This window comes from Opisthorchis viverrini, assembly GCF_000715545.1.
Source record: "Opisthorchis viverrini unplaced genomic scaffold opera_v5_220, whole genome shotgun sequence".
NCBI classification, from domain to species: Eukaryota; Metazoa; Platyhelminthes; class Trematoda; order Opisthorchiida; family Opisthorchiidae; genus Opisthorchis; species Opisthorchis viverrini.
The window spans coordinates 159,590-173,866 of record NW_008751874.1 but is presented as its reverse complement, the minus strand read 5'-3'; the positions used below and the strand labels follow the sequence as shown (position 1 = coordinate 173,866).

General features: G+C 44.9%; 1 protein-coding gene across 1 annotated transcript in view; it reads right to left on the bottom strand.

Moving 5' to 3' along the window:
- Positions 1-2,269: 2,269 nt before the first annotated feature.
- Positions 2,270-14,277, bottom strand: part of T265_08418 (hypothetical protein) — a gene marked incomplete at both ends in the record, with an annotated part of 24,588 nt that continues 12,580 nt past the window's right edge. Inside the window, 6 exons of the mRNA XM_009174217.1 lie at positions 2,270-2,467; positions 3,314-3,656; positions 4,004-4,325; positions 7,635-7,750; positions 8,652-8,835; positions 9,550-9,827. Coding sequence (XP_009172481.1) covers positions 3,321-3,656; positions 4,004-4,325; positions 7,635-7,750; positions 8,652-8,835; positions 9,550-9,827 — 1,236 coding nt within the window. The remainder of the gene's footprint in view (positions 2,468-3,313; positions 3,657-4,003; positions 4,326-7,634; positions 7,751-8,651; positions 8,836-9,549; positions 9,828-14,277) is intronic.

Sequence of the window (14,277 nt, the reverse complement as noted above, 5' to 3'; positions counted from 1 at the left end):
GGGTCGATTTTTCTCGGTCTGAACGTCACCTTTACTGGCAGAAATACATAAATTGGATCGTATACAACAAACGTCAACCACAACCATATTTTTAAATTGTTGACTGAACAGGGAGTATGCTGCAGATTCACATGCCTCGGTGGATACGCCAAAAAATGTCTTTATAATAAGTATTCTGTGGTTTTTCGAAAGACTACTTGAGCGCAGAAAAACATACTGCACTCCGCTCTGCATGCTGATTGTGACCAATGAGATGTACGTGCTTAGTTTGGTAGGGAAATGTCCAGAATCACGTCAGCGACCTCGGTCTCAGTAAAAGTTGACGCTCACGAATATTTATATGGATACCATGTACCTCCAGGCAGACACTACACAATGGTGTCCTTTTTCGACGAGTTGTCGAATTCGCCGCTTCTGTTCTGATTGAAAGACTCCGTTGTCAAAAGTTGTAAATTTGGTGTCTGAGAATTTAATGTGTACTTAAATTAATCTGTACTTTTAAATTATAAGAATGAACGCTACTAAATTAGTCCAGTATGCCAAATTTGCGTGAAGGCAACCAGGTTTGTTTCTCTACTTATTTCACCGCTTAACTGTGTCCACACCTTTTTCGATACCCTTGATTGTCCGACCCCAATTTTTTTGAGAAGTAGAAGAGAATTTAATGAGCGTTGTGCTAAGCGTGACATACTTGTTTTACTTGTCAAGGCTGCTTTGTTGGCCACTTGGCCGGACGGCATCCAGCGGGGACAAATGGTTACCACCCCGTAGCTAATGGCAAACAAATCCAACTACATAAGTCGACAGGTTTATATTCCTAAGCTTTCCAATCATCGGAATAGTTCCATTCTTGAGTTCTTATAGCAGCATGGCCAAGCAGGATTTGGCTATGATAAACCATAAGATGAAACAATCGTAAGGCTTCGAAGTGGAAGTTCCGACCCAGATAATTCAGTCTGCATGTAGAGGTGTGATTTTCTTACGGTTCGAACACGCAGCGAGAAAACAATACGATATGCGGACTGTGGCAATATTCTATCCTCAGCTATGTTGCTTGATCCAGACTCCTAGCACAGCGGATAGTAAGAGGACGAAAAAACCTCGGACACGAACTTTAATAATCCAACAACACGCGATAATGGGAAAATGACAATGCATATATATACTCATAGTATGACCTTGAAGATACCGGAAGTTCGCTAGCACACATAAGAATACAATTTCTTAGACTATTGATATCCCCAACAGATTTTTGGGTACATTCCAATATTATTACCGATAATTGCGTTTAAAGTAATCTTTCTGCTTGTCTGAGGCTTATCCACTGGGGATGTGGAGTTGGTTTTCAGTTCTACGTACGAGGTTGATGAAAACACTAGATACCAGTGGACATTACTTTTACTCATTTTGTAGATCATCACGTCGACCCTATCCTATTCTTTAGCATATCCAACGAGCTACTACGAAAATGCTTGCGGGCCCCGATTACGTGGAGTATAAAACGGGTCCCGCGGTGCTTGCCCTTTTCCCCTTAGAGCATCGTCGCCCACGAGGAGACATAATACCTACTCACGTCGTCTGAACAAGGTTGGCAAAGTTTTTTTACCGTTGACTCAACTGACGCACGGCTGGGACATGGCAAGCTCAGGATGCATGTCTTCACTAAGCAACAACTTTCCTATTCTGGGTAGTTGGTAGGTGGAACAACCTTCTCCCGACGGCTGTTTGCCATGCATCTGGTACCCAGTTCAAGGCACTTTTAGTTTTTCATGCGCTGAGAAAATAAACAGTGGTGCTACGCCAGTTTTTCGCTTATGCCTTTCAGGTGATCGGCAGCCGCTGAACGACAAGAACAAACCCGGCCCGGGAAGCTTGGGCTAAAGCCTCGATCCTGTGGGTCAGTGTGTGAATCCGTTAATAGTCCGATTCCCTGATGTGAAAGCACAACACACTAAGCATGGGAAATCGTCTACATTGAGCCGCCGTTAGTGACTGGGTTATTCTCCGTCCGGAAGCTTAACTCAAAACTACTTGCATGTAACAGGGTTCGCGCGGAGAACCGGGGTCAGCGGCGTCAGCTTCTGTCTATGCTCGATATGTGGGCACACTGGGGGCTTGTGTCGAAGCAACCTTAGCTCGCCCTCTTGTCTTCATTACAGGTATTCAATTGAAAAGTTAGCATGGCTGTACAACAGTGCTACATGCCCATTTAGTCATCAATCGATAGTTGCATATCTTGAAGAAAGAAAGCATTCGGAATTATGTAGGAAATAAATGCATTGCTTCGGAAGTCAAAGATCTTCCAAATCAAGATAAACAAGGCACTTGGGATAAAATTTAAGGAAAGGTCTGTCAACAGGACGAAACAAGGAAAAAACTAGTGACAAAAAACAGCACAAATAAAGCTGCATGCAGTGGAAGACAGCACATCCTCGTCGTATTGAAGGCGGCACACGGGACGCAGAATCTACGAAGGAAAATCATAGAGTTGTGGGTGAACAAATGCGGAATAGCTCTAAATGACAGATGTAATGAGTGCAGACTGCAAGACAGCTATGCACAGATAGCAGTATTACATCGTCTTTCTAGGATAAATGAAAATCTGGCGAAAGTTAATGAGGGACGTTCGGTAGTTTCCGGCGTCCGCATTTAAATTTTGTCGGACGCCCAAAACCGCCGTTATTTCCAGCCTAATCCACCCAAAAGGTCTCCGGTTAGACTGGAATCAAAACTATGACAGGTGGTTAGTAAAGATACCAGTGCAAAGGATCCAGTTTTGTTTGGCTGTCCGAGTATCACGGCCAATGCTGATTTTACCTGATATATCATCATGCTATGCAAACCGGTTGTGATGTGTGAGCACCGCTCACCGCACCAATTATGACGTCTTGTTGAGGTAGATATACTCCCTACCTGGTTATGAAGAGTGATCTCTTAGCCAGATGGTTCCGGAGAAGAGTACCATTGATGTGCTGGACACTATTCACACAGAGGTTAGAAGTAGGCTTTTACAAACACAACTTACGGTGATGGCCCAAATTATGTTTTGGATGGGAGGATTCGGCGAAGAATCACCCTGTTTTGTGCGAAAGTCATTGAAAGGAGTCCTACGTTAACACAACCTGGAGAATACAATCAGTTGAGGAGGACCTCGACAGGGGATTCATAACCCCAAATTTCCCAATGAGATGTTCTGAGTAGCACATTGTAAACGACTACTTCATATGTAACCTAAAAACGACCTATGCGTTAAACAGAGACATTGTGACAGGTAAGCAAGAAGTGGGGGACAAAGTGGACTCAAATTACTAACATTAGTTCTACTGGCCATGTGTAGTTTGTTGCACACGCTGTACCAGACCATACTCGTTCAACTTTTTCAGGGCTTCGGTTGCACATTGACGGGTCTTCAATCGGTCTTCCTCGGCCATCTTCCGCAGTCGAGCTGGAGGTATTCCAGGATTGAGGGAAACGGTGTCTGCCGAGAGTGTTTCATCCGTCCCAAGGTCGGGCAGCTGACTGAGGGCCATGATCACTTCAAGCATGTTTGACTGACAAATGTACTCGCACAGCGAACGTTCACCATGGATGACCATGTTCCGTAGGAGGTGGGCCGCACGATGAGCAATACAATAAGCGTCGTGTCCTGCCAATGTCTGAATAGTTTCGANATGAGGAATACAATAAGCGGTGTGTCCTGCTAATGTCTGAATAGTTTCGAACCAGGCAGAAGTCTACACAGGATACATGACGATAAAGGAAGAAAAAACCATGAAGGGCAGGACAAAACACGAAACCGGCAAGCTTTTCATGCCAACATTAAGCAACGGCCCTCATCAGTCAAATGAAGACCGCCTTTCGATACGACACATTGGTACTACTTGCTTTTTCGAGTAGCTACAAACCAAAGTACCCAACGACTCATGAAATCAAACAGAACGGGTCAATCGACAAATCGGAAAGTAATTCACAGGGTGACGAATACTGACCAAGCAACACTTACATCCGTAATGCGCTTGATAATCCCAGGGTCATATGACATTGTGGCCAAAGCACCAACAGCTGCACGGACCAGGAACAAATCTTCAAACTCGCAACAGTAAAGGACTAGTAATTTCACGCGTTCAGTGGACGAGCTCAAGTACGGCAACTTTGCCCCGAGATCTTTTTCTTCCAGAGGAAGTGTGCCACCACAAACGACAACAAATGCATGATACTGTGCTAGGTTGGCCACACATTCTGTGGCTGCACGACGCAACATGGGATGCTCCTGGAAAAGACAGTGATCGATTTGAGGGACACCACGTTCCGCCATGATCCGATGCCTGGTTAGAAGGAATAAGATTAAAGTGAATACATGTATAAAGCAGCCTCTATTTCTGGTAGTTGGGAATAGCAATGCGGTGAATATTTACAAGTGAGATTAACGTTGGAAGATACTGTTAGTCTTAACACAGTTCAGCCAGCCGCTCGCACGCAAGTCTTCGGGAGCTTACACCGGGATAGCGGATTCCTTAGGCAGATATAATACTGCTCGAGTATGGGAGGGATAAGCATATCAGCTCGTGGCCATGTGGCCGAAAAATTTAACCAGACTCTCCGACGTATGTGGTTACCGCACTGGGCAACCGCAAATAGTAGGAAGAGCCCTGAATCGTCTGTGGCCCAATACAAAGCCATGGGCGGGCACCGATAAATATTAGGCACACCCAGGCCATGCACCTTTAGCATCCTGACAAACTCCATTCTGTTTGTAACTCCCCCCTTAATTTTGGGTCTAGAACATGCACGTGAAACCGTGTATTTGTTCGAAATTTTGCCTTGTTTGACCTTGAGGACAACGAGTCGTTTGTGATCGCTCTTCCTCACATGTGACTGACTAGGAGGTTAGGAACCGTTTTGTTAGCAATGTTTGTAGCCATATACTCACGATCGATCACTTGTTGTAGACAACTAGCTATTCTCGCATATACTTTTATGGACTGATGCATCAAACAATCAAAGCATACAGAAACCTAGATTCAGCCTACTTGGGGGCTCTGGTATTACGTATCACTCGAAGGTACCGGTTTGGTTGTAACAACTTTGTGGTTACAAAAACACAATTAATGACGGCTGTATCCGTACAACAACGATAATAACGATGGTTAAGCGAAACCGAACATAGCTTTCGGTCCCGATTTGGCGTGTGAAAATGTCACAGTTCTACTGAGTGCTCTATAAGTGGGGGAAAACCCCTGGTCGTTGTAGGTTGGTCACAACATGAACAACGCACTTGTAATTTCGATTAGCTGCCTGGACAGCTGTTAAGTCAACCCTTTTCGAAATCGTTTTGTTGAAAACCAACCAAATAAGTGGAGGAACACATTAGTTGGCTTGCTGACAGCTGCTGCCTACAGTTTGGGTCGAAATAGGAGTTTAAACGACGCTCAAAGGCAAATTGCAATTTGCAGTCGACAAAGAAGATAGGAGATAGAAAGAGGGACATCGGTAAGACCCATTTTTCATCGGCCGAATGTCAACAAAAAGCAGGCAATAGGCAACTTGGTAGAAAAGCTTAGTTCATCTTTTCCAGGAGTAGTCGCGCGCTGATGATGATAAAAGAACGCTGATTAAATTGAACGAATCGATGGCCAGCAGTTTGTTCCCATACAAGATATATATTCAGAATACTTCCAACGTAACCGAGTTTGTTTACTCTCAGGCTGTAGGCCCACTACCCCTGGTTTGTTTTAGTTCAACACACGGCTGAACACAGCGAGAATCGTGACAAAGGCGGCATTCTAGTGAGCAAATCACGGGTTTGAGTGTGGTAGCTCTTCTAATGTTAGAGTGAGTCTCTTCTAATACACTCCAGAATCACAGAACGGGTGTTCCTATCAAATAGCGGTCGAAATATAGCAAGAAATACATTTGGAAACACGTATGTTTTCTTTCAATTCAATACACTTGGTAATCAGCTTCCGCTAGCATATTCCAATGAAGATGGGCGCGCTCAAATAGTGTGGGATGCAGTGAACCCTTCTATACACGGCAGACCCGTCTCACGTCCGTCCCAACGAAGCTCCTCCAGCTAAACCACGGGGTCCACTTCCCAGAGGCATGCTTATTTAGGGGAGCAGTGCAGTGTTTCTGCATTCATTACAACATCACTTGATTTATTTATGGTTGCAAACCAATAAGCACCCGTGCTATCGTCGCCTTTTGGGTCTTCAGCACGAATAAGATGGCCGTTAAACCGTAAGCACCGGGAAGCATCGGTAGCCACTTATTTCTAAAACTAGGAAAGTCTTGATTTCACATGGGCGTGAAGTTATGAGACAGGCCAGACCACAATGTAGGGAGATATTTTGTGAAAAAACGACGAGATTGAGGTGTATACTATTGTGTCAAAATGGGGCTAATAAGTAGTGGACAACATTGATCATCCAAACGTAACAAACACCTTTTCGGTGTCTAGCTGTCACGCTGAGGAATGAGATATTGCCAGGGTGCTCAAGCCTAGACAGCAGCAGTCAGGATATCGCCGTTGGGCTAAAACGACGAACGTACAGGTCAATGAGTGTGCGCCTTAAACAGTGATCAATCTCGAGCTCATGTGGTTGATATGAGAGCTTCCTTGATCCGTTCTGCAGTGCGGAAGCCACGTTGACTGAATTAGAACGAAACTGAGCAGTTCGACCTGAGAGGAATGCTGTATTTTCATGTACGTAATAACCAACACGTGAGAGAATTCAATTCCAGCATAATCAGATGCATGTGCCACACCGATTATTGTAGAGCCAAGAAAAGATCATAACTCCCGAAATTCGTAGCGACTTCGCAACCGTCGAACCCGGATGAGATAGATCAAGGAGTCCAGAACCGGACCTCATCAGAAGTATTGAAATCAATAAACGCTTTCTTAAAACTGACCCCGAAAACACCTAAGTGCATACTCCACTGGCTGATAAATAAAAACCGTTAAAGAAAGATGAGGTACGAAAATGCCATGTCGCGTAAATGCTTGCAGACCACAAAATGAACGGGAAACCACGGTGTGTAACCTGACAGAGAATTTCCATAACATGCGCGTGGGCGTTGTCGTCAAATATCCGCGTTAAATCTATTCCCATCCAGCACCGGCCTGATACAACAGGTCCCAATCCACATTACAGAGCTACCTGCAACCACAACCTCCGGACTTCTCGGCGTTCCCATTGATTGTTTGCGGTCTATGCACTTCTCTATAATCAATAAATGATAAACAACCGGTGATTCTACTTCTTGTGTCAACATAATACCCCTTGCACTAGATTGTGCACTTGGTCTGGCCCCATTCAAATGTTAGTTGCAGACAACCTGGCATAGCTAACACACAACCAAGAAGTCGTAAATCTTGTCAGCAAACAGAAACCTAATGTTGCGAAAATTAAAATTTATTTTGATTTGGCGGGCTTTGGTCCATCACCCATACAGTTGCGAAACTCCGCAGCAAACCCACCTATTTTTTTTGCTGCAGGGAACAAACGACCGCCGCAGCGTACCCTCCCTCTCCCAGTGAACTCTGTGCAAACCAACTACCATGCTTGGCAAACAAATCAGATACCACGAAAGTGTGATGTGGATCGATGTATACCGATCGATTCACTCACCTATGAAGATCATCCAGGGAGGCCAGGTTAGTTAGTGCCAAGAGACCTTCGAAGTTTTGCAGTGCATCACAATCGATTGAAAGAAGGCGCAACAAAGGTCGGACGAGCTCCAAAGACTACAAAAACATGAGAGGAAATGTACGAATTTGCCAAACAATACGAATAGACGCTATGGGAACTCATTAAGGCAAGTGCCTAAACATATATAGAACGATTAACATGGAGGTGTAGCGACCCAGTCACCCACATACTTGACTGTTCAACTCAGCCGCTCACTGGATCGCGAGGCTTGTCTTTTTTCTCATACGCACAAACACGTCGCATTAAGCTGACTCATCGGACATCGATTGTCTGCACCGCCTAGTCAGCGTAGCAACCACAACCCAGTCAAGACACACAGACTCGCGCGCGCGCGCAGGGAGCAGGACGTCAACCTCTCCACAAGTCCACGGACAACCATGGAGTACGTGTAGCAGTCTAACTGCGGAGAAAAACACGTTCCCGCCGTCCGGACTTCCACCAAGGGACTCGCATCCGATAAGTTCCCTTTTTTGACTTGCTCCCATTTCACGTTGTATTTATTTTTATACGTGTCGCAGAAATACTAAAACCTTTTATTAGTGCACATTCACCTTCTGATTTGAATTATGGCTATCATCAGCTGTGCACTAATAGAGGATCTCATTTAAAGGCTTGACCACCAAAACGAATAAAAGGTGAGTTACAAGCCCGATGGATCTGTCATCATGAATTCTAACCGACCGGTCTGATCTTCGCAACACATACTGTGCTGGATAGGGGGAGTAAAAAACCCAGTTTAGGATAACAATTGAAAGCTGGTCGGAAGATGACTGCAGTCGATAAACTTGTAAGTTGTTTGAAGCAAGCGTTCGCAGAACAGCCTACAGAATGGACCTTTCGTACTGCTGAGGAATTACGCGCAAATGTTCTGACAACAGATATACGAAGTGGTACATGTGCAGAAGGAGGTTGTCGAAGCACAACGGATTTACTCACCCGTTGCCCTGGGAACGTCACACGCGGATCCGACGTGATGGCGAGTCGAGCCAGTGCCTGTGCCGCGATATCTTTTCCCCCATCTGTATTAGACTTTAGAGATAAATTGAGTAGGGCCTTCGCAGCGCCAGCTTGAACCAATTTGCCACGATTTTCCACAAGCTCCGACGTGCTGAGATAGAGCCTACGTGTTGCGAAAGAACAAATGAACCAAACAACGCAGCGCCAAACCAATTTGCCACGATTTTCCACAAGCTCCGACGTGCTGAGATAGAGCCTACGTGTTGCGAAAGAACAAATGAACCAAACAAACAGTTGTGGACGATTTCAGCTACAGGAAACGAATGCCAACAAGGTAATCTTTGTAAGACTAACAGCTACAGTGTGGATCGCATTCTGCCTTGTTTTTTAACCTGGAAAACTGGCTCGCTAACCATCCCAGATTCCGCTCATCACTGCTGGCTAACTTTCAAAAGAGAAAGCCATCTACTGCCTACGTCCGATTCGGAGGGGCTAGGGAAAATACGGTCTGTAACCGATGAAGTCACGCGAAACCTACCAGGAGAGAGCAATGCATTAATCCTACCGGAAAACGCTAACGGACTGAATATTTCCCGTGAGAATTGCTTGCCGGTGGTAATTTGTCAACCAGAAATAAAACAGAAAAGCTGCAATCGGTCATGAACACTGTGTGGTACCCTTTCAGTGTCTAGTTGCCATGCCCCTGAAGGAAACAGGAGGATTGGGATACCGGCAGGTTGCCCACACCTAGACACAGGAAGTTGAGATACAGAGGTCGACCTCGAACAACGGATCTTTCGGTCAGTGAATTCGCGCTCTAAACACTGAGCCATATCGCTCGTACAAAGGCAAAGAGTGGCGCAGGCAATTCACTTACCGGGAAATCAATTCACGTAGACCCTCATGACCTCCAATAGGTCCACTTGCCAGCCGAGTGGTAAGGTTGTACAACGCGACCGGAAGACCAGCTTCGACCAGTCGCTGACGACGTTTGCTCACGTGTTCATTGGAATCAAGTGGGTGTTGTTCGGGAATGTGTTGTTTTGCGAATTTGGCCAATTCCACCAACTCGGGTTCGACGTTAGCACGAGGCAGACTGTTTGTCAGATTTGCGAGAACATTGGCCAAAGCATACCCACACTCTTGAAGTCCAAGCTGATGAGGAAATAGGAAAGTTACCAAATCATAAGAAATGGCAGCGCAGTGACATTGTCTATAGAGTCTTCAAAAGTCTAGGACGAATCTTGTCACTGACGTCCGAAGATATACAGGGCTTATGCAGAACAGAAATGAACAGAAATGTAGACTTATTGGAGTGAGGAAAATAATAACTAAAAAGCTCCATGGACATGAAGGACCTTTAGAAAAAATGTGTTAGGAGAAATTCGCGATTCTAAGGATAAAACACTTCCCAAATCTTGGAGCTGTTCTGAACATGAGTTGCAAAGCGGGAGACTACTGAAGGGTTTGTAGTTTAGTTCGTTAAACACTTTTGACGGCCAATAAGTGGTCAATATGCGGCTTGTAGCCTGCTCTGAGAAGTCTCGTGTCAAAAAAGGAGCATGATGTGGTTTGTCAGCCCGCGTCTGGGTTGGGCCACATGTACACAAGTTCACAATATCAAGCCTAAGTGCCAACAGCAGTTGACCATCCGCTTTGTCAAACAAACGCAGCGTTTCCTCTTTTGAAACTTTAGTTGACTAGAAACAGGTAGTTCGGAAGAACACATAGGCTAGGTGGAGGTGTTCCCCCACTGCGACTTCCTGTCGGAATATTCACCATCGAACCGCTGAATCGCTTGTTCCAAGTCAAGAAGGCTTTAGGCAGCAGGGGCGGCTGTATGGCAAGCAGCAGGAAAAGGTACACACTCCATCATGTTTGTGCGGTTTTTCACTGAAAACTGGAATCCATGGTATATGTCCGAACACAAATCTACTAACAGTAATACACCGACGCAGAACTTCCAGGGCAAGACCATCCCACATTGATGTAAGCTGTGATGTCTAATCAAGTAAGTGTTTCGGACAACCCCATGAAGAACCTCTGAACTGGCAAAACCATTCTCTATGAAATGCATTTCCTTGAGCTCCATATATGGATAACGAAACAGCTGTCTTGGTTTTAAAATTTTCAGATATACTTTATTTACCGGGCTTTTCATAAAATACGAATTTCGCCATGCTGTGGGGAACTCAAGACGTGTCTTCAAAGTGCTGATACTTCAACGGTAGATGTACTCGTAAATGAATATGAAGGCGGATATAAAAACCACAGTATCCGTTTTCGAGTGGAGACATGGGTGAAGGATAATTGCGAAGCATGATACGGTTCCAAGATAAGGATTTCGTCTTGTCGGTGAAGCTGATATATGCTAAAAATCCGAGAAGCAGTGTACAGCTGTTCCATCCTTTTTTCGAATCATCAGCAGTGCGCACCTCGAGAACCTCCGCGAGTTTCGAAACCTCGACCCCCCGGTAGTGGTCAAACATTTAACCGTTTGGCTATGAGTAACTGATACGCAGTGTGAATAGCTTTCGATTAGAGTTTAGAGATGTTATTCGTTTTCTTCAACTTTGATCATAGAACCATTGGAAAAAGGTGTCAGATAACTTATGCAGCTTTTGAACCTTGGCTATCCCAAAGAAATGCGAAAATAGCGCCTAAATAAAGACATATTCTGCTCATTGTGAACAAATCTAAATCGAAAATCATTCAGCTATACCACCCTTCCGGTGCACACATGCCGTGCCACCCGAAGGAAGCACGAGGACTGGGATACTGCCAGGTTACCTAAGCCTAGACAGGGGAAGTCAAGAGACAAGGTTTGGGTTCGAACCACGGTCCTTCCGGTCAGTAAGTTTGCACTCTAACCACTAACCATCTCACCCCTTCATTGTGAACAACGGAGCATCCAATCACGTGCTTACAGAACACAAGAACCCGCACCAAGGTGTACCCAACGGTAAACTGTACTTCGGTGCTGAAGTCCTTAGACGGCCAAGATGTTGCCCCGTCTTCAAAGTGTAAATTCAGAAAGTTTACCGGATTTTTCGTGTTTACAATGTTGATATTCTGCAAGCACTGTTATTCAGGAGGGGTGTGCCGGTTACAGGGCATTTGGATGCGATCACCAAGGCTTTTCGGAAGGTTGTGTTTGGATTAAACTCAGCCAGGGGGCGTTCTAATTCGCTGCTTTTCAGTTGCTAGAAGATGTGCAAGAACATTTGGATGGTCATGAATAACCACATCAGTCATCATCATCGAAGCGTGACATCGGCGTTCAACACCGATGCTTCACTGCCGTACAACTATGATTTATTTGAAAGCTTTATAGTGAAGAAAAGAATAAAGGTGGACGGGGAAGGGACATAGTGCTAGCTTACTGCAATCAGCAGGAAATCGGAAGTCGCCAGTGACGAGATCTAACTCGTCAGAACAGATCCGGTCGAAAATTCACGGTTTTGTGGGTAAGGAAAACCTCCTACAAGTTGGGACGACAAATTTCTTTTCTTCCCTTGTGTCTTCTCCCTCAATCAGTCAATGGGATGGTATGAAGATGACTCATACAAAACTTGGAAGTTGGTTTACTTGCATGTGAAACAACCTAGTTATTCGGTGGTTATCATAACAGCTCGAGACGGACGGAAAGGAAAACGAATAGCAAGCACGGCTCGCTCCTAAGAATCCCCAGTAAACCTAAGAGCTTTAGAAGGACCTGGCCACTGACCTTTATACCATGCGGATTTTCAGAATCAGCGCCTGTTTCACAGGAGGTTAAATTCACAATGATGGAGATCATGTATCAGTTATCTGGTTGGTAATATGAACTACACTAGTTCCGCAGGGCACTAACATGGGACACTGCAAGTTGACTAAACTTCCCGTTTTATGCAACGCAAATCAATGATTAGCAAGCACACCGTGACCTCAAATCAACCAGCATCGAAAACACTGACAACGAGGGAGGAAATGTTATTCGAGTTCACTAACTTTCGTTAGGGGCATGCACGTTATTGATTTCCTACGCTTCACCAACTGTACTGCATTCACGCGCCGGTCATAGACCAGTTACCATTCGGCCAACCTGTCATGTGAACCAAGGGAAAGGCCGTTGCCAATTTAGCTTGCAGGTATGACTTTTGATCATTTACTAACAACGACATCACGCTGAGCGTAAACGGTCTATTTCACTAATCCTACACATTTTGACCCACGTTTCGCTTGTCGACTTTGCTTTGGCCCTAGATGTTCACACCAATGGTGAGTATTTGCCAAAGGAATAGAAGCAACTCGAAGTGAAGAACATCGAATTTTTTACGGCTGCCGCTATCCTCAAGTAATGCAGCATTTAACATGTACCTCACTCTACTTACTGATGGATCGAGCTGAAGGGTGGTAAACTTTCCGACTTCACTGATTTGTGAGGTAGTTAAAGGAATCGAAGTGTTTTCATAAACGAAACTACTCACAACGTTGCTGAAAACTCTTCGACAGCCCAAGACCGCTTTCGCCCTTCTTGGGGCTCATCAGGTAGGCGCAGTCCCGGAGTTTCTATCAACCTTATGTTCTACTTGAACCCAAATTGGAGTGCTTTCGAGAAAAACACTCATTTGCAAATCAATTTGGTTTTCACGAGAGACTCAACTGAATCTCTCGCTTATGATAGTCTACAGTTGAATGTGCTGCACCCAGGCCGCCTCATGTTTCAGTTGGCACGATATTCGAGATATCGCAGTATATTTTCATAAAGAAAACTACGCACAAGGTTGCAGAGAACTCTTCGACAGCCCACAACCGATTTTGACCTTCTTGGGTCTCATCAGGTAGGCGCACTCGCTGAGTTTCCGTCAAGCAGAACATTAGGTTGATGGAAACTCGGGGACTGCGCCTACCTGATGAGCCCCAAGAAGGTCAAAATCGGTTGTGGGCTGTCCGAGAGTTTTCAGCAACCTTCTGAGTAGTTTCCTTTATGAAAATATACTGCGATATCTCGAATATCGTGCCAACTGAATCATGAGGCGGCCTGTGTGCAGCACATTCAGTTGTAAACTATCATAAGCGAGAGATTCAATTGAGTCTCCCGTGAAAACCAAGTTGATTTGCAAATGAGTGTAGTTCTCGAGAACTGAAGAGTTCTTCTGCCTGAAGATAAGTCATCACTTGATGAGCTAGCCGACGTGATTTGGATTCCGTAATCCGAGTTGCGCTATATCCTGTCTAAACGCAAATTAATCAAAGTGTTGATCAGCCGCTCGTGGTCAAAGGCTGCCTCTGAGTGCGATGAAAAAAACAACAGATACAAGCCCTATCAAAAAGCTGCAAAGGGAACGAAAATAATTTTTAACCACAACAGTAGGTTCATAGACACGAAGAAAACTCGAGTTGTGCTTTTTCTCATGCTTATCTGTCAAAATTTATATATAGGGTTTATTGTACGCCTCTGCACAAGGGTGGTACCTCAAACAAACTTCAGTCGCTGACTCTAGCACCATTCACTGGTGACACGAAGCTTGCAAGTTTTGCCGGCTTTCGGAATAGGAAGCTCCAAGAAGAAGCCATTACGACCGCGTCCAAGGGACGGTTTCCACTGAAGCATATATAAATA